Source organism: Neovison vison, chromosome 3 (assembly GCF_020171115.1).
Source record: "Neovison vison isolate M4711 chromosome 3, ASM_NN_V1, whole genome shotgun sequence".
Classification (NCBI taxonomy): domain Eukaryota; kingdom Metazoa; phylum Chordata; class Mammalia; order Carnivora; family Mustelidae; genus Neogale; species Neogale vison.
In genome coordinates, this window is record NC_058093.1 from 19,672,574 (window position 1) to 19,694,034 (window position 21,461).

The 21,461-nt window shown below is 39.2% G+C and overlaps 1 protein-coding gene across 1 annotated transcript in view; it reads left to right on the forward strand.

The window, feature by feature from the left end:
• Positions 1 to 18,682: 18,682 nt before the first annotated feature.
• PTH2R (parathyroid hormone 2 receptor) overlaps positions 18,683 to 21,461 on the forward strand; it is an 85,270-nt gene continuing 82,491 nt past the window's right edge. The window contains exon 1 of the mRNA XM_044240835.1: positions 18,683 to 18,757. Coding sequence (XP_044096770.1) covers positions 18,683 to 18,757 — 75 coding nt within the window. The remainder of the gene's footprint in view (positions 18,758 to 21,461) is intronic.

A 21,461-nucleotide genomic window follows, 5' to 3' on the forward strand; every position in this document is an offset into this window, starting at 1 on the left:
ATTTTGGTATTAGGGTTAGTATATTATCTTTAACTTTTTATACAGATCCCATTGTCTTCTTTTAATTTAGGGAAAATTATTTTAGACATGGAAAATTCAGATAGTAACAATTTTGTCTAAATGTTTTTCACATTAAGTCAATGAAAGTTCAGCATATGGTTGTTAAAAATAGTTTATTTAATTTTTTTAAAAGATTTTATTTATTTATTTGACAGACAGAGATCACAAGTAGGCAGAGCAGCAGGCAGAGAGAGAGAGGGGGAAGCAGGCTCCCTGCCGAGCAGAGAGCCCGATGTGGGGCTCGATCCCAGGACCCTGAGACTGTGACCCGAGCTGAAGGCAGAGGCTTTAACCCACTGAGCCACTGAGGCACCCCAGTTTCTGTAATTTCTAAAGCCTATCTATGTCTTATTAGAAATATGATGTATTGGGGCACTTGGGTGGTTCAGTTGGTTAAGTGCCTGCCTTTTGCTCAGGTCATGATCCTTAGGTCCTGGGATCGAGCCCTACAGTGGGCTCCTTGCTCAGCGGGAAGCCTGCTTCTCCTTCTTCATGGCTTGTGCACTCTCTCTCTCTCAAATAATAAATAAATAAAATCTTAAAAAAAAAAGAAATATGATGTATGTGTGTTATATTCAACTAAGCAAGATATTCTTTTACCAAAAGATATTTGATGTCTAAATGGATATTTAAACAGATGTATTTGTATCTCTGAACCTTTCTTTATAAGCAAAAAAGTTTTGGGGAGAGGATAAACACACATTTCATAGTAGATTAAAAAAATATTTTATTTACTTATTAGAGAGAGAGAGAGAGAAAGAGAGAGCATGAGTAGGGGAGGGGCAGAGAAGGAGGGAGAATCAGGCTCCTTGCTGAGCAGGGAGCCTGACTCAGGACTCTATCCCAGGGCCCTGAGATATGACCCGACCCTAAGGCAGATACTTAACTGACTGAGCCACCTGTGCGGCCTCATAGTAAATCTTAATAAATATTTGACAAGTGTTGGCTTCATGTTTCGGGAGTAGAAGCCAACTGGCTGGCATAGGAGAGGCAACTGATCTCGTTTAGCGACATTGTGCTCCCTGGTCCGTTATACTCCACCTACGTGTGTCTACACATTCTACAAGGAAGTCATTTATATTCTTGCATATATTGAGTATCTTTAAGTAATTCATCCATTCATGGTCTCAGCTTCACGTGTATGTGGACTGTTCCTCAATCTGTCCTTAGGGCTCCTCTTGGCCCCACTCCACAGTTCCGCCTCTCTTCAGTCACCGGTTCGCCCCCTCCTGCCATTGGTTTGTTCCTGTTACTGGAAATGCAACGTGAATTGTTACAGATGAGCATCTCTCCCCTCGCAAAGCAGTTTCCTTTCCTGCCTTAGGCACTGCTCCCATTCTTTTTGTTTTCCCAGACATGCAAAAGGGGATTTTTAAAAAATATTTATTTGTTTATTTTGAGAGAGAGAGAGACATTAAAATTTTTTTTTCTTAAAATTTATTTGACAAACAGAGATCACAAGTAGGTGGAGAGGCAGGCAGAGAGAGAGGGAAGCAGGCTTCCTGCTGAGCAGAGAGCCCCATGCGGGGCTCAATCCCAGGACCCTGAGATCATGACCTGAGCTGAAGGCAGAGGCTTAACCCACTGAGCCACCCAGGTGCCCCGAGAGAAAGAGAGTCTTAAGCATGGAACCTAAGTAGGGGATTGATCTTGGGACCCTGAGATCATGACCCTGAGCAAAAACCAAGAGTCAGATGCTTAACCAGCTGCACCATGGCGGTATCCCAAAACAGGGTTGTTTTTAACCCCATCATTCCTTTAACCTTTTAGTGTCCGTCTAACTGTTAATATTTTCTTTCACATTTTTTCTCAGCACTGTCCCTTCCCGGGTATTTTCCTACTTTTCATTTCATCCCCCAGGTTTATGGCTGCCCTGCGCCCTCCTCTTCCTCACAAATGCTGTTCTGGAGCCCGTCACGCTCTCCGGGTTTCCCTCCCTTTGCACATGCTTTTTTCTCTCTGTCTAGAATGCCTTCTTCGGAGCCCTCCCTTGACGCAGGCATAGCCGCTCTGCACCCTCAGTCCTCGTCTTTCCTCTGAAATCTTCTCTCACCTGCACAGGCGTAAGTGACTCCCTGGGAGCTGACTGGAGGCAGAACGGCTTGATCCCTTTGAAACTCTGGCATCTGGAACGCAGTGCCTGCTGTACTGAAGTTCTTTCTACAACTGGTCCTCCGACCTGGCTCCCTTGTTTCTGCTCACTGCACCTGTTCTGTGCGGAGCAAACAGAGCACTTTTTCTCATGCAAACATTTTAATGTCTCAGCTTTGTGGGGTGCACGATTGGCTTCCGTGCCATGAGCTGGGTAATGAGGGATTTCCAGCCCCTGCTACTTCTCCTGCTCCTGTTCTTACTGGCAAGGCCATTTTCTTCCTGCTTTCTTGTACCCAGTATATAATGCGGTTCTACCTACAGTAGTTGTAGGATATACCAGCTTTGTGGTGAGTTCAGCCCATTGCAAAACACGTAAATGTCCTCTTCCTTTGTCATATCACCTCAGAAGCTCTCCTAATCTTCCTGTCTCCTAGAAGTCTCCCAACCTGATCACTCGCCCATAGCTATTTTCATAATACATTACTTTGGCTATGTTGATATTTTGCTTTGTCATATACATTCTTTAGGGCAAAAATAATGTGTTCCGTTTCTTTGTTTTTATCAACATTTACTTCTTACAGTGAACTTTAGTGTCTAGAAAGCACATAGTATAAATTACTAACAAACTGTCATGGCTCCTGAAGACTTAAAGGTCTTAATCAGAGTACTTCCTTCAATATTCCTTGACTCTTTTTTTTTTTTTTTTTTAAGAGTTAGAGAAATAACTACGTTAAAAATTTCAATGTTCTGGGTGCCCGGGTGGCTCAGTCAGTTAAGTGTCTGACTTCAGCTCAGGTCATGATCTCAGGGTCCTGGGATCAAGCCCCAACAGCAGGGAGACAGCTTGTCCCTCTCCCCTTGCCCTCCCCCCCCCCCCGTTGGTGCGCTCTTTCTCAAAATCTTGGAGAAAAATTTTCATTGTTCTTTTCTAATCCATCTCCAAATTAAAGTGTCATTCCTTTTCTTATCTAGGTTAAATTTCACTTTTAAGTGTTATTGAATACCTTCTTGGGAGCATAGGGCCTCCTGTGCTGAAAGACTAAAAAAATAAATCACTGGTAGATACGTCATACTGCCTGAAATGTGACTAATCTTTTAGTTTGACAAGGATCTTTAAAAAAGAAAAATGTGATCCTACAGATTGTCTTTGTGGGAAAAATGGGGAAATGATTGTGAAAGCACTTAGTAGGTCTGTGGAGTTTTACACAGATGCTAAAATGGATTCCAGAAGGGTAGGGTAGGCTAGTAGGAAAAAAGTGATGGATGTGGAAATGGAAGGTCCAGGTGGTGGTCCCTACCTGCTGCTGTGTGTCCTTCTGCACGATACTTGGCTTCTCTCTGTGTTGCCCTTTCCTCGTCTGAATGATCCCATCACTTAGTTTCCTCCTGTCTTAGGGTTGTTTGGGGGAACCAGGGATATTTTGCTGACACAGATACATGGCAAAATTTGAATTTTTGAGGGGAATTTATAAAAATTTTATAGAGCACTGTAAAACCTACGTGATTGTAAATGGTAGCCAACTGTAACCATTTCATTTGGACTATTGGTTTGTCCAGTCAGATGTTTTCCATGTAAATCTCACTACCTCAGGAATCTTTTTATTGAGGAAATATGGCTATAGGTTCGTAGAGGTGATTTACACATTAGGAAGAAGTTGAAAGATTTTTCAAATACTTGTATTTTGTGGCGTCTCTAGAGAAGAATCACAGTTCTCAGAAATTCTTGACAGACAAATGAGTCAACTCTGAGAAAATCAGTCAACTCTGATTTTGGAAAGACAAAATGGAATTTCAGAGCAGAAGGGGTTACCTGTCCAGTCAAAATTTGGTTAAATTGAGTCATGGTTACAAGGGACCTAACAATGAAGCCAAGTTGTTCCGTATCCTATGCCAATCACTAGATGGGTTTTTAAAAATATTTTATTGTTTTTTAGAGCATTTTTTGATTTACCTCAAACTTGAGAGAAAGGCACAGAGATCTCCCATATGCCCTTCATCTGTAATGTCATTTGCAAGTATCTTTTCCCATTCCGTGGGTTTCCTCTTAGTTTTGTTGATTATTTCCTTTGCTGTGCAGAAACTTTTTATCTTGATGAAGTCCCAAAAGTTCATTTTGCTTTTGTTTCCCTTGCTTTTGGAAATGTGTCTTGAAAGGAGTTGCTGTGGGCAAGGGCGAAGAGGTCACTGCCTATGTTCTCCTCTAGGATTTTGATGGATTCTGACTCACATCAATGTCTTTCATCCATTTTGAGTTTATTTTTGTGTTTGGTGTAAGAGAATGGTCCGGTTACATTCTTGTATATGTAGCTGTCCAATTTTCCCAGCATTATTTATCGAAAAGACTGTCTTTTTCCTATTGTATATTTTTTCCTGATTTGTCAAAGATTAGCTGACCATAGAGTTGAGGGTCCATTTCTGAGTTCTCTATTCTAGTCTATGTGTCTCTTTTTGTGCTGATACCATGCTGTCTTGGTGATCACAGCTTTGTAATATAGCTTAAAGTCAGGCAACATGATGCCTCCAGCTTTGTTTTTCTTTTCAACATTCCCTTGGCAATTCGGGGTCTTTTTTGGTTCCATACAGATTTTAGGATTGTTTGTTCCAGCTCCTTGAAAAATGCCAGTGATATTTTAATAGGGATGGCATTGAAAGTGTAGATTGCTCTGGGCAGGATAGACATTTTAACAATGTTTATTCTTCTAATCCATGAGTGTGGGATGTTTTTCCATCTTTTTGTGTCTTCCTCTATTTTATAAGTGTTCTTTGGTTTCTAGAGTATAAATCTTTTACCTCTTTGGTTAGTTTTATTCCCAGGTATCTTATGATTTTTGTTGCTACTATAAATGGAATTGTGTCTCCTCCTGATGGCAAGTGGTGTTTGAACAGGGACATTAAAGATCTGATAAAGGCAAGACATAGAAACTGTTTTTTTGTTGTTGTTATTGTTTTTTAGGTAGTCAGAGAGAAAATAACTATATATATATATATATATATATGTATATATTTTTAAATGAAGAACAGACCAACACTTGAGAATACTTTGTTTTTTGGAATAGAACAAAACCTGACTTTTTATTGTATACCAGAGTCTTTAAAATTTACTTATTTTAATTTTAGTCCATTTTAACCATACCTAAAATTTGTTTTAAAGATTTTTTTTTTTACAAAACTATTACAACTGTTTTTGTATTTAGATTTTGTTTTGAGCCATTTTTTTCCCAAACAGCCATTTTATTTAGGAAAAAATTACTTTTTTTTTTTTACCTTTAATGAAAATGCATTTTTTAAAAATATATTTTTAACTTTTTTACATACAGAGTTGTATCCCTTATTTAGGTCAGTTTTACAGTTAGCAGAATTTTTTTATTTTTTAGAAACCTTAATTTCCAGTGAAGACCAAGGAGTAACCAGTTGTGAACTGTTACACCAGAATTTTTAAATGGTAAATTTGTGAATTAGTTAAGCATAAAACATGTTTACCAATGTATTTAAATATTTTTAGTTTTTTTGTAATGAGTAAAAAGTAAAAACCTATGTACAGTAATCAATGCTTTAGCACTTTATCTCATTTGGAAAAGACCTAGATGTTAAACAATTTTTAATTTTATTTGTCATCCAAGTTAAGCTTTAAAGTTTTAGGTTACCAAAGATTTTGAAAGTTATTTTAACAATTACCCATGAAAACTTTGAGACGGACAATTTACTATCAGTTTAGTCATTTTTTTGTTGAGAAATTTTAACAGAGATAATATGAGTTTATTTGACCTTTGGTAAACCTTGATAGAATAAGTTTTTCATTTAATGCTGATAACTTTAAAGGCATGTCTATTTTAATTAAACCAACAAACTTAAGTTAAACAATAGGTTAAATATTGATTTATGTTTTACCTGGGCCCACTCCATTTTTCATTTTTGCCTGAGACACTGGGGTTTGTAAAAGCTAAAGAATGGAGTGAATAAGATTCCAAGTAGACCATATAGTAATTGAATTGCAACTTTTTTTTTTTTAAGTAGGCAAAAGTTTTAACTTATGACCTACTTTTTTGTGTGTCTGTAGGTTTAAAGTCCCTGTTATAGGGAATTAGGAGAAGTGTTTTTTAATTACCCTTTAAAGCTCCATAAGTTTGCCCTTGTTGACTTTTGTTCCTCCTGCCTTAGGAGCCATTTCAACAAATATACATAATGGCGATATCTGTTTGTGTTTTTTAGATTACCCATACCCCGCGATAAGTACCCACAACACACCAGCGGAAAAAAGGCACGGCCGTGCAAAAACTTTCGTTGGGGCTTCTATTTTTGTTTTATTTTAAGTTTTTTTGTTTTGTTTTTTGTCCCTGTTCAGGTGCCACTTGCAGTCTCCTGATGGTGCACAGGAGAAGAATGAGGCACAAACAAGTCAGCTGCAAGAGAACGGGAGCAGGGGGCGACAGTCTTTTTTTTTCTACTGTCACCCCTGCTCCCATTCTCTTGGAACTAACTTGTTTGTGCCTCATTCTTCTCCCGTGCATCATCAGGAGGTGGCAGAATTGATTTCTTCATTTCTCTTGCTACAGTTAAATTGTTGGCTTATAGAAAAGAAACTGATTTCTGTGCATTGATTTGCACGTTACTGAATTGCTCTATGAGTTCTAGTAATTTGGGGGTGGAGTCTTTTGAATTTTCCACATAAAGTATAATGTCACCTGCAAAGAGAGAGAGTTTGACTTCTTCTTTGCCAATTTAGATGCCTTTTATTTCTTTTTGTTGTATGATTGCTGATGCTAGGACTTATAGTACTCTGTTGAACAACAGTGGTGAGAGTGGGCATCCCTGTCATGTTCCTGACCTTAAGGGAAAAAGCTCTCAGCTTTTCCTCACTGATAATGATATCCACTGTAGGCTTTACATGGATGGATTTTATGAAATTGAGGAATGTTCCATCTGTACACTGTGAAGAGTTTTAAGAGTTTTAATCAAGAAAGTTTTAAGAGTTTTAATCAAGGAAGGATGCTGTATTTTGTCAAATGCTTTTCCTGCATCTATTGAGAGGATCATATGGTACTTGTCCTTTCTTTCAATGTAGTGTATCACATTGATTTGCAGATGGTGAACTACCCTTGCATCCTGGGAATAAATCCCACTTGATTATGGTGAATAATTCTTTTAATGTGCTGTTGGATCTTATTGGCTAGGATCTTGTTGGGTATTTTGGCATCCATGTTCATTAGGGATATTGGTCTGTAATTTTCCTTTTTGGTGGGGTCTTTGCCTGGTTTTGGGATCAGAGCAATGTTGGCCTCAGAAAAGGAGTTTGGAAGTTTCCCTTCTGTTTCTATTTTTTCGAAACAGCTTCAGAAGAGTAAGTATTATTTCTTCTTTAAATGTTTGGTAGAATTCCTCTGGGAAGCCATCTGGCCCTGGACTTTTGTTTTTGGGATGTATTTGGTTGCTGCTTCAGTTTCATTACTGGTTATTGGTCTTTTCAGATTATCTATTTCTTCCTGTTTCTGTCTTGGTAGTTTGTAAGTTTCTAGGAAGGAAACTTCCAGGAAGGCATCCATTTCTTCCAGTTACTTAATTTATTGGCATATAGTTGCTAGTGTTTCTAATAATTGTTTCTATTTCCTTGGTGCTTGTTATGATTTTTCCCCTTTCATACATGATTTTATTAATTTGGGTCCTTTCTCTTTTCTTTTGGATAAGTCTGGCCAGTGGTTTATCAATCTTATTAGTTCTTTCAAAGAACCAGCATCTAGTTTCATTGATCTATTCTACTGTTTTTCTGGTTTATATTTCGTTGATCTTTGCTCTAGTCTTTATTATTTCCCTCTTCCTCATTGGTTTAGGTTTTATTTGCTGTTCTTTCTCCAGCTCCTTTAGGCGTAAGGTTAGCTTGTGCATTTGGGATTTTTCTAATTTTCTGAGAGAGTCTTGGATGGTTATGTATTTCCCTTTTAGGACCCCTTTGCAGTGTCCCATAGGTTTTGGACCAAAGTGTTTTCATTCTCATTAGTTTCCATGAATTAAGTTCTTCTTTAATTTCCCGGTTGACCCAATCATTCTTTAGCAGGATGCTCTTTAACTTCCAACTATTTGAATTCCTTCCAATTTTTGTCTTGTGATTGTGTTTCCGTTTCAAGGCATTGTGGTCTGATAACATTCAGGGAATAATCTCAGTCTTTTGGTATTGGCTGAGACCTGATTTGTGACCCAGTATGTGGTCAATTTTCCATGCATATTTGAGAAGAATGAGTATTCTGTTGTTTTAGGGTGGAATGTTCTATACATATCTATAAAGTCCACCTGGCCCAATGTGTCATTCAAACCTTTTGTTTCATTGTGATCTTTTTTTTTTTTAGATTTTAATTTATTTATTTGACAGACAGAAATCACAAGTGGGCAGAGAGGCAGGCAGAGAGAGAGAGGAGAAAGCAGGCTCCCTGCTGAGCAGAAAGCCCGATGCGGGGCTCGATCCCAGGACCCTGGGATCATGGCCTGAGCTGAAGGCGGAGGTCTTAACCCACTGAGCCACCCAGGCGCCCCCCATTGTTGATCTTTTACTTAGATGATCTGTTCAATGCTGAGAATTAAGTGTTAAGATCTCCTACTATTAATGTGTTATTGTTGATATGATTCTTTATTTTGGTTAACAGCTGGCTTATGTGGTTGGCTGCTCCCATATTAGGGGAATAGATATTTACAATTGTTAGATTTTCTTGTTGGATAGGCCCTTTAAGTATGACATAGTTTCCTTCTGCATCTCTTAATACAGTCTATGGTTTAAATTCTAATTTGTCTGATATGAGAATTGCTACCCCAGCTTTCTTTTGAGGTCTGTTGGCATGAAACATCCTTCTCCATCCCTTCACTTTCAATCTGGATGTATCTTTAGGTTCATAATGAGTCTCTTGTAGATGGTATGGATGGATTCTGTCTTTGTATCCAATCTGCAACCCTGTGCTGTTTCATGGGAGCATTTAGGTTGTTCATGTTGAGCGTAATTACTGAAAGATATGTATTTATTGCAATCCTATTGTCTATATAGTCCCTGTTTCTATGGATCATCTTTATAAATTTCTGGTCTATATTACTCTTGGGGTCCTTCTTCTTTTATAGAATCCCACTTAGTATTTCTTGCAGGGCTGTGTTGGTGGTCACATACTCTTTCAGTTTCTGCCATTCCTGGAAGCTCTTTATCTTTCCATCTGTTCTGAATGGCAGCCTTGCTGGATAAAGTTTTCCTGGCTGCATATTTTTCCTCATTAAGTACCCTGACTATGTCTTTCCAGGCCTTTCTGACTTGCCAGGTGTCTTTGGACAGGTATGATGTTATTCTGATGTTCTTCCCTTTGTACTTAAGGAATCTCTTCCCTCAAACTGTGCTTAACAAGGTTTTCTTCGTTCTAAGATTTACAAAAGTTTTACTAATACATGCCAGGGTGTTGGTCTGTGCTCCTTGAACTTGGAGGGGTCCTTTCTCCCTCTTGGACATGAATGCTTGTTTCCTTTCCCAGATTAGGGAAGTTCTTAGCTATGATTTGCTCAAATATAACTTCTAGTCCCCTCCCTCTTTCTACCCCCTCAGGGATCCCAGTAATTCTGACATTGGAACATTTCATAGTGTCGTTAATCTCTCCAAGTCTGTTCTCATGGGCTTTTAGCTGTTTATTCCAGCCTCCTCAGCTTCCTTTCCATCTGCTTATATTCTAGATAACTAGTTCATTCTTCTGCCTCATTTACCCTAGCTGTTAGGGTATCCAGTTTAGACTGCATTTCATTCACAGCATTTTTAAGTTCAACCTCATTTGCTCTCATTTCTGCCCTTAGAGATTCTATATTGCCACTAATGGTTTTTCTCAAGTCTGGGTATTGACTTCATAATTGCTACCCTGAAGTCTATCTCTGACATCTTGCTTATATTCACATCCATTAGGTCTGTGGGAGAGGACCTTGTCTTTGGTTCTTTTCTTTATTGGGAGTTCTTCCTCCTATTCATTTTGTTGAGGGGTGGTTGAGGGAATGTACAGAGTCCAAAATGTCAACCACAACCCAGGCAAGATGCACCATAGGGAAATCTGTGGTCAGAAGCCACCACTGAAAAAATAAAGCTAAAATGAAACCCAAGAATAAAATTTATAAAATTAAAAATATTTTTTAAAAATGTAAAAAAAAGAGAAGAAAAAAGGGGGGGTGAAGGAAGGGGGGTTATAATCTCTCAGTGTGGGCAAGGTGGATGTTTCAGTTCTTCTTTGGTGTATTTTGTTCTGTTTGTTGAAGGACACAACTTCCCAGAGTTACAGGGAAGATAAAACTAGTGTATATATAAAGGTAATATTACATAAAGAAAAAAGGATACATTGAAGTATATATCTGTATTAAAAAACATAGATGTGGAAAAGTATAAGTTAAAAAGTTACTATGAAAATATTAAACATCTAGATTAAGTGAGAAAAAGGTAAAAATAAAAAACAGAGAAGAAACATAAGAGAAAGAATAAAAAAGAGTTGTATCTGAAAAATACACAAAACCTGAGGCAATGCCTAGAGCTCAATATATTATTTTCTCCTGGTGTTGGGGTTTTATAGTTTTATGGGGACCCTAAGTTTGTTATCCTCTTGTTCTTCCAGTTTTTCTTCTGGGGGAGGGAACTGCTGTGCCGTTTCTCTGACAACCCTGCTTGGGCAGAGTTGCTCTGCCCCCTGTTAGGGGTTGGGCTCTGTGGAAACTGTTTTCTTTGGCTTTTGTTCTCTGGTGGCTTTCACCTTTTCTGAGGGGAAGAGAAAAAAAAAAAAAAAAGACTATACCCAGACCTCTGTCCCAGAGCAGAGAAATTACAGATTGCTCTTCTCTGAACCCACGAGAACACAGTCTCTATTTCTGTAAGCACTGCCAAAAACCACAGCAGTTTCGCTCCCTTCCCTCTCTGCTCATCTTCCAATATCTGCCCAAAGATTCATGACTCTTCCCTTCCTACCTTGGGACAGGTGGTATTTTTCTGCTTATAGAGATCCAGTTATGTATTCTTATATCTCAGGCTGATTTCCTCAGTGTTTAGAATGGTTTGGTATATATACAGCTAAATTCATGACGCTGGTTGAAATGGAGTCCCCTACTCCTCCACCTTCTTGCCCCCTTCCATTAAGCTCCAAATTACTGAGTATCTTATAAGACTTTGCATATTAACAGTTAAAACTTGAATGTGACAGTTGTATGAAAGTATCCTGTAAATACTGGCTCACTGTCCTTTGTGTAATTTTGTACAGCTGATAACTTTCTTTGAAGTCATTGCCTCACTTACTCCTCACACAAACACTGGAAGCGAGTTATTAATAATAACAACCATCCCAGAGTAAATGGACAGAAAACCACTGCATATAAGCCACTGCACATCAGTTTGGAGTCTGGACAGAAGCCCTCTCCATTTTCCTTTCTAAGTAACTGACCTACACCTGTTTATAAATGGTCAGGCTTGGGGTGCCTGGGTGGCTCAGTTGTTAAGCATCAGACTTTAGGTCAGGTCATGATCCCAGGATCTTGGGATTGACCCCCACATCAGACCCCCTGCTCACTGGATAGTCTGCTTCTCCCTCTGCTTTCTACTACCCCACTCATCCCTGCTCTCTCTCTCTCTCTCTCAAATAAATAAATGAAATAGATGGCCAGGATTTTCCCTGCTGCTATGTGCCTACTTCCTGATTTCCAGCCAGAAAGCCTTCAGATCCAAACTTCAGAGGTTTCATTTCTTTTGAAAATAAATTACATCTTTTGATTCATTTTGAAATCTTTGAAATCTTAACAGTTATATACTCAGAGGAACCCTGCCAAAAGCTTGACAGGGGCCTCTGTCATCTGGGTTTGAGGAATGGGATTCTACCCTGGGTAAAATGGAGAGAGGATCCAGGAAACCCTCTGCAAACTCTGCTTTATTCTAAGTCCCTTCCAGGAGAGCAGCCTCATGTTGAGCTGAGATAGTGATTTTAGAGCCGTCAGCAAACTTACATCCCCTACCTCCCTTCAAAGTGTCTTTCCTATTAAGAAGATGGATTCTTTTTACACATAATGTTGTGTTAACTTGGTAGGTACTTGGGAAAACTGTTAAATTACCATTGAACACATTTGATGCTTTAAAATGTTAAATGTAAAATTATGAAAAAGTAGAGAAGAACTAGAAAAAAAGTCTGATGAAAAGCTACTTTAATTTTTAGGGTGTGTTTTCCCTCTTGGCATAGAAACTAAAGAAGAAACTGTCCAATAAAACATTGATAGATTCAGATACATAAAAGTTTTTGAAGAATTTCTGCATTGATTAAGCATGACAAGTGTTTAATTGTACAAATCAGTCTGAAAATAGTGTTGGAGCAACATTTCGGTATTGATACCAGAGAAAGATTTAATACACTAAATGTAGACAGTGCTTTTCTAGACATGTAAAGAACATTCAAATTCACCATAGTCCTTTGCCCATTTAGAGACTGTGGTCACAAGACTAAAATCATTGATAACAGTAATGGTAATAATCATATGAATATGACACCATTCACAATAACTAACATTGAGTATCACAATAAATAATACTTATTGAGTATTTTCCCTGGGCCAGACATTGCTCTTCATATTTTGTTAATGCATTTAACTTTTCCAAAAAACTTTTGCCCAGGGTACACTGCTGGGGTTTGAAACCTAGGCTATCTGCTTTAGACTCTGTGTCACTTCATTTCTTTCAACGAGAGGAAAGAAAGGAAGATGCTAATTAGTTACTTACTTACTTTTTAATTATTTAAATTTAATCTAATCTAATTAATTAATTTTAATATAAATTTAATTAGCCAACATATATTTTTTTAAGATTTTATTTATTTATTTGACAGACAGAAATCACAAGTAGACGGAGAGGCAGGCAGAGAGAGGGAAGCAGGCTTCCTGATGAGCAGAGAGCCCGATGCGGGACTCGATCCCAGGACCCTGAGATCATGACCTGAGCCGAAGGCAGCGGCTTAACCCATTGAGCCACCCAGGCGCCCCTAGCCAACATATTTTACATCATTAGTTTCAGATGTAGAGTTCAATAATTTACCAGCGCTCATCACATCACATGCCCTCCCTAATGCCCATCACCCAGTTACCCCATCCCCCCACTCACCTCCCCTCTAGCAACCTCAGTTTGTGTCCTAGAGATAAAGGTCTCATGGTTTTCTCCCTCTCTGATGACTTCTTATTCACTTTTCCTTACATTTCCCTCTGATCCTCTGCACTGTTTCTTATATTCCACCTATGAGTGAAATCATATGATAATTGTCTGTCTTTGATTGACTTATTTTGTTTGGCATAATACCATCCAGTTCCATCCACGTTGATGTAAATGGTAAATATTCATCCTTTCTGATGGCTGAGTAATATTCAAGAATGGAAGATTTTAAAAAGAAGTCATACAATTGTCCAATAAATCTACATAATAGTCAACCTTATTAACAAACTAAAAATTTAACTTAAAGCAATAATGATGTGTCATCTTTTTTAAGTGGACAGGATTCTGAATATAATGCCAATGAAAGCAAGAGTGTTGGAAAATGCTTTGCTGAGACTATAAATAGTTTCACTTTGTAAATATCCACTATAAGCTTTAAATTTGAGCTTATCTTTGACAAAAATTTTGATTTAAAATGTTTAAGGTAACATTCAATGATTCACAAAAAATAACATGTTCAAGGAAAGTTATCAGTGATATTTTTGCTTCTAGAATATTTTTATGACTTGTTTCCAGAATGTTATCATACAATAAGCATTTAGAAAGTATAGAAAACGAAATAATCAAATCCATCCAGCCCAACATTCTTATTGAACCTGTTTGGTTTTCCTCCTTTAAAAAATGTTATGTACACTTCAAGTACAATTTTGCTTTAAAATAATTATGAGTAGACAAAAGATTAGATAAAGGAATGTTGGTTGATTTTCTCTTTGTGATTTTTCTGTATTCTCAAAATTTGCTTTTGGAGCATGTATTATTGAAAAAATGTGACTAGGAATTTTTAAATATGTATTTTACCTTGGGTTTCCAGAAAAAGATGGTGGGCTGGTAATATACTCTACTTTCTGTTGAAAGATTCATTGGAATGAGAGAAAATGAATATGCAGTTGGCCTTTGAACATCATGGTTTGAACTGCAGGCTCCATTTATATGTGGATTTTTTTGATAAGTACAGCACTGAAAATGCATTTTCTTTATGATTTTCTTAGTAGCATTTTCTTTTCTCTATTTTACTTTATTGTAAGAATACTGTATTTAATACATATAACATAAAATTTGTGTTGATTGACTATGTGATTGGTAAGATTCTGGCCAACAGGAAGCTATTGGTAGTTAAGTTTTTGGGGGATCAAAAGTTATACACAGATTTTTAACTGAATAGGGGTCAGTGCCCTTAACCCCTGCATTGTTTAGAGGTCAGCTCTGTATTTTTAAAGACTCAAACTTCACCATACTGGAAAACATCAAAGAATGAGATTGGTACACTACATTTTTTTTTTCAAGATTTTGTTTGTTTATTTGGCAGAGAAAGAGACACAGCGAGAGAAGGAACACAAGCAGGGGAAGTGGAAGAGTGAGAACAAGGCTTCCAGCTGAGCAGGGAGCCAGATTCCGGGCTCCATCCCATGACCCTGGGATCGTGACCTGGGCCTAGGCAGATGCTTCATGACTGAGACACCCAAGTGCCCCTGTACACTAAAATTTTTGAGAAATTGCCGGAATGTTAAAAGCAGAAACAATTGCAAACACACACAGTCACAGACTCACACACACACACACACACTCACAGACACGTACGTATTCAGAGATATACACACAGATACATTCACAGATAAATGCAGAGAGACACAATCACAGACACAAACAGCAATAGCAGCATAACCCACACACACACACTTGGGATCGAAAAGCTTGAAAGAACTTAGGGAAGTCATTAAGGCAATTAAATTACATTGATTAATCAATCTCAATTTAATTAATTAAGTTAGCATTTTAGTTGTCCTCTCCCCAAATACAGAGCTGCTGGTAGCAGGGATATTTGCTCCCAGAATAAAGCTTTTCAAATTAGTCCCTAGAGATAATGAGTGGGGGTCTGGTCAGGAGAAGCTCAGCAAGGAGTTTTGGAGCCTGAGAAAGCAACCCAGGACTTCAGAGCCTTTGGTCCTGCTCACCAAATACAAAGGCAGAAGCACAGCATGAAAACACAGAAAGATACCTCTCTTTGGAAATGGAAAAACAAGAACAAAAATGAAAGTAGGCCTCCTCACAAGAAGGCTGTTCTTGTGCAGTGGTGGGGAAGTTGGGTTAACAGTCTACTGTCCCCAAATCTCCACCTTACAAAATAAGCTGTTGACCCATGACCCCTGCCCCTTCACTGCAGTGGACACTGAGTATACTTTTCACAGAAGAGAAGTATTGGGCTTTAAGATCTCACCAGGCCTGTGTAGACTTCACAGCTGCATGTACCAATCAGTCTAGACAGTGATGCTGAAATTTTTAGCCTGTATGAAAATCATCCAGGAGCTTGTAAAAAATGTAGATTTCCAAACCCCAGCCCTGGAGATTGGGGTTCAGCAGGTCTCAGGTAAAGCTCAAGAATGTGCATTTTTAACAAGCATGCCAGCTAATCCTGATAACAGGTCGGTATGTGACATAGTAGAATGACAAAGGACAGCAATGAACAAATAAATAAATGATAGAAAAAAACAAAACAAAATGAAACTGCTAGAAATCACATGATTTCCTTGGGGCTAGGATTTTCCTGGGGTTGAGTCCCTTAATGATCAAGATCCTGTTTTTCATTTGTGAATGGGGATAATCAGAACTGCCATTGACTCTCATTGATTTTAAGGACTGACAAGATGTCATTTGCAAAGAGATTTGTTGGGTAAGTTACTTCATCAACTTTGTATAAATGTTTTACTTTTTTTTTTTTAAGATTTATTTCTTTGAGAGGGTGAGAACAAGCAGGGGGAGGGGCAGAGAGAGAGAGAGAGAGAGAGGGAGAGAATCTCAAGCAGACTCCCTGCTAAGTACATAGGGAGACCTATGCAGGGCTTGATCTCATGACCCTGAGATCATGACCTGAACCAAATTTAAGAGTCAGACTTAACTAACTGAGCCACCCAGGTGACCCTAAAGGTTTTCTTTTCTTTTTTTAAGCTATCAGTTTACAACTAATCTAATTATTCCAAGTTTACCCATAATATCAGCAATTATATATTCTATGGCAAAGCCACAAATATCCTGATAATATCACAGCCGTTTGTGTATTTTTTATTTTACATAACTTTTTCATTTAGCATAATTTAATATCTTCAAAACTTCGAATATTCTAGTCTAGAGCCTGTTGATTTTTACCTTTTTAATGAATGAACCTTTTGAATAGCATACATTTCATGCACATTGCAAGTTCCAATGTACAGGCCTATCTTATTTAACAATTTGGGTACCCTTTTTGCTGTAATGCAGAGTTCCTCAGCCTTGTCAGTACTGACATTTTGGGACAGATATTTCTGTCACGAGAAACTGTTCTGCAAATTGTAGGGTGTTTAGTAGCATCACTGACCTCTATCCCCTACATGCTCGTAATGTGTTCTGTGACGCACCAAAAATATGACACAACCAAAAATGTCTCTAGACATTGCCAGATGTCCCTTGGAGGATAAAACTGTCCCAGGCTTGGAATGACTACAATAATGCACAGTAAATAATTCTCTGGCTAAGGGAGGAAGAACAACAAAAAAATGAAAATAAGAACTGGTTGGAAAAGTGTTTCTGCTTTTGTGAGGCCCAAGGAATATGGAAAAGAATCTGTAATAATATTTTTGTACAACTAGGAGAACACACGATTAGTTACGTCACAATGATAGAATATCTTGACTTTGGGAAAGTATCTGTTGCTATCTGTTAAACTAAACTAAACTAAACAGATAGTACTAAACTACTATCTGTTTTTTTATTTATCAATATGGATAATAATAATGCCTATCTCACAGGGTTAATGGGAAGATTAGTTAATTTTATGTAAAGTACTTAGAAGACTAACTGAACTGTAATAAAGCACTTAATGCTTTATACTGATAGAGAGATATCTACTATATCGGTCTTAAACTATTACCACTATTTTCTTGCTTGAGTAGGATAATGTAACAGGTACTAGTTCTAAATAATTTAATCAAACTGAAGGCTTTAGATAATAATCACCACAGAGAGTGCTAGAAATCTTTGATAGAATAAGTAGAAAGTGAACTTTACTTGGTAATTTTACTGGTATGTACCTGTGCGTATGTTGTATAATTTAGATTTTGCTACTTCCAAAAAACACGAGGTTGTTTACAATACATATACGTACTATATAAGCAATGCTATTAAAATAGAAATAGGAGTGAACATTTCAGACATGTAGAAATAGAAATGATCTCTTTTTAGTAAAGTGTTAGGGTGGCCAGCCATTAATAATTTAGAAGTTTTAAGAGCAAACCCAGTTTTCACTTTGGCACTCATATGAAAGCTGATGGCGACGAATCTCAGATCCTCATTGTCAAGAGGAGAGAGAACTCTTGTGTTTTGTCTATGGGAATCATTCTTTCCCTATTCGATCAGATCCTGGGAGACTATTTCCGGACTCAATGTTTCTGAAGGAAGGTTTCTGGCATCTTGATGATTATGCCTATAAGAAAAATAAAGGAACGGGCTTTGTCCCAAATAAAGATATTTACACACGTGCGCGGGCGCACCCCCCCCCATAAATGAATATTAGGTGTCTTTCTACGAAGTTTGCATCCAGTACTTAGAAAATGATACAAAGAAATTTCAACCCAGAGATTTAGAATCTCTGGGAAGTAGAATCTCCCTCCCTCTTTCCTTCGCTCTCAGTCTCTCTCTCACACACAGGTGCGCACACACTATTCATAGTGGTTAGAAGAAAGGGAAGAGAAATTGAGAGGGTCCTGGAGACCATCGTAGAGACGGCTCCTCGCAGCCGCAGGTGCAGCACCCGCCTGGCCTCCGAAGCCTTCAGCCGCACTAGCCGGTGCCTCCCGTGACGGGTGGTCAGCGCGCACCGGACAGCAGGGAGCTTCAGAGCACTCCCTGAGGACTTAGGCCACCCCTCGAGACAGGGGGTTGGAACCCGGTGCAGAATGCACGGAAGGAGAGACGGCGCGAGCTGGGGGCGGCGGCAGCAGAGCTGGAGATCGGTGCCCTCGGGTCCCCTGGGCTGCGGGACTCAGTGACTCTGAGCGGCAGCGGGAGCTCCTCCCGCCCCTCCTGCAACCGGGGATCGGCAGGGTCCGCCTGCCCCCTCCTCCCACGCGGGCCTTGAGGGGCCGCTCTCCCCCGCCGACCCGATCAAGGCGCGGGCCTCACCGCGCAGGACCGAGATCCGACGCGCGCTCCGAGCCGCCCCAGCTGCGCCGCGCTCCCCGCCACAAGTTTGCCCCGCGCCGGCCAAGTTGAGAGCGGGGAGCCTCTCCGGGCTCCGGGAGAGCGTCTGTGCTTCTCGATCGGGCTGGTCCGGGCATGGCCGGGCCGGGAGCATCGCCCCACGTCTGGGGGTGGCTGATGCTCGGCGGCTGCCTTCTCGCGGGAGCCCAGGTAAGCGCAGGTGCCCCGTGACACCTGCTTCCCGGAGGCTCGCGACCCGGGGCGTTAGGGAGACGGAGACCGAGGCGTGCGGGGGCTCATGCGAACACATGCAGGGGCGCACACACACACACGCACGCGCACACACACACACACACACACACACGCACACACGCATCCCTCAGGGTCTGACAGGCATTTAGTGGAGCCACGAAGATAGATCTTAGGGGAGTGTCCTGGGTGGGCGTTTTGGCATCTGCAAAATAAGGGGGTATTTAATTTACAACCGGTTCTGGATCAGGAGGGCGAGACGGAGGTGCACGAACTTTTCTTGCCCTTAGACTCCTTGGTTCCCGTTTAATTAATCCGAATTATTTTTGTCTGCTGGTAATTTACTGTCACTTTTGAGAACTTAAACTTCTAGGATTGATAGTCACTACTGACTGAAAGGATAGCTGGCTCTCCCTGATAGTCACATACCATTAAAGCGAAGAGACTTGAGGAGCAAAAATACAGGGTTAAGTAAAGCTCAGACTGTTAATGTTGAGTGTTAGTTGTTATTTCATGCGGCTAATACTGTTTAGAGATTTTTCTTTTAGCATAAGTCCTTTCTAATATGCAAGTCACAATTCAACCTAACATTTTCTTGAGTTAAATAAAATGTGGGGTTTACACTCAACTTTTCAGATGAGCTGAATGGAGGGAGATACGTGGAGTGCAAGAACCCTGTGAATATAAACTGTATCAAGATTATTTCTGTCTTCTGTTCAGCAGAGGGCGCACCTTGACCATCAAATGGAGTCCCAAATTTTGTGGGTTTTTTTTTTTTTTAAATTCTTTAACCATGAGAAAAATTAAAGCATTGATTTATGTACTAATACTATCTAAACTTAATACTGTGTTCTTGGCTTTCAGATGATCAGTTTAAATGTCAATTATCCTAAAAGCACAATTTAAAGAAATTTATTATTATTATTATTATTATTATTAACCACATAGCTACATGCGTTAAAGGAAAAAATGCCCTTCCCTGCTACATACTGGGATTTGTCTAGCATGACCAGGGTGTTTAATGTATACTTGCTATGTTAAAAAAATCAAATAATATGTGTGTTATATGTTAACCAATAATATTAACAAGGGGTGCGTGAAAGTAGGGTATGCTCAAACCTGAAAAATTCCACCAAGGTAACAGAAAGAATATGAGCAAATGGAAAAAAAAAAAAAAAACAACCCTAAGGATTTGGTGACAGTTCTGGAACTCTGGTGATCTCTAATGTATGTCCTGCATTTCTGTCTCATTAAGATATTTGAATAATTTGCTTAAAAGCAAATTATTTTGCTTTTATTATATTTGCTTCCTTGTATAAGGGGCAAATGATTGTAATCATTTATTTTATTCAGTGTTTGAGAATACCTTTTTTTAGGAGAATGGGGAGATACTGATTAGCACAACAACAAAATATCACTATGAGATTGTGGGTAGAACATTTCTTTTACTTTTAGCTTTCAGTAAAACACTCAGGACATTGGACACTTTTTCTATAATTTTAAACCAAGGTTTCTCAACCTTGACATTATTGACGTTTTGGGCCATAAAGTTCTTTGTTGTGGGGACTGTAGGATATTTAGCAACATTCCTATCATGTCCACTAGATTCCGATAGCGCCACCTCCCCCCACCCTGCCCCCAACTCCACCCCCCACGTTTTTGCAACCAAAATGTCTCTTGGGAGGCAAAATCAGCCCCAGTTGAGATACATTGCTTTAAATTGACTTCCATTTATGTTTATAAATTAAGAATGTATGAGATGATAGTTTTTGGCCCTTTAAACAAAATCTGAAGTTTAAAGTCATTTACACTGACACGTTCACAACTTCTCTGATCGTCAGTCTGCTCATCTTCATTCCCAGCTAATATGTATATTAAATTTAGAAAATATATTGATAGAACATCAAAGCAGAAAGCTTGTGTAGAACAAATATTTATTATTTAATAACCATTGGATCACATCAAAAAATAGATAATACAGACTCGTACCTATCAATTGTTTTTAAAGATCCTTGTCGTTTTTGGTTGGTGAAGATGCACAGTTCAAAACTCAAGTATTTGTGTATCAAATGTCATTACAGTGCCCAGTAATACATTTCTTGATGTCAGATTATCTTACGGAAATTGGGAACATTGTATAAATACGTGTAGTATTTTGTTTGCTGTGTCAGTGGGTCCTTCTGGACACAGACTCTGAGATGGAATTAGTGGTACAATAGGTTTACTGGGGAAGAATTCCTGTGAAAGAGAAAAGAGTGAGAAAGTAGAATTGGACAGGGAGAGCTTCAGACCAGGATGGAAATGCAGCAAAGCCTTGGCCAACTTTGTGGAGAGCTCAGGAGTAAAGGGTGCCCATCAGAGGAGTCCCATGTGGTGATAAAATTGCCAGGTCCTAGTACTCTGCCTGTGGTTTACTCATTAGCTCAGGATTCTTGATGTCACTGTGCACTTGGCTCCAAAGCTGAGACAGATGTTTGAAAGTAACCACAGCTGGAGGCTGTCAGGCAACCACAATCCTTACAGACAAATAGTTGGTTGTTTCTTAAAGGACTATGTTAGTGGCGCACCTCTGTGATGCCTTCCTTACAAAATTACCAAGGGACAACACGGGTTTTGCTGGGCTCAAGAATGGGCTGACCCCATGTGATTCAGTCACCTTCTGCAG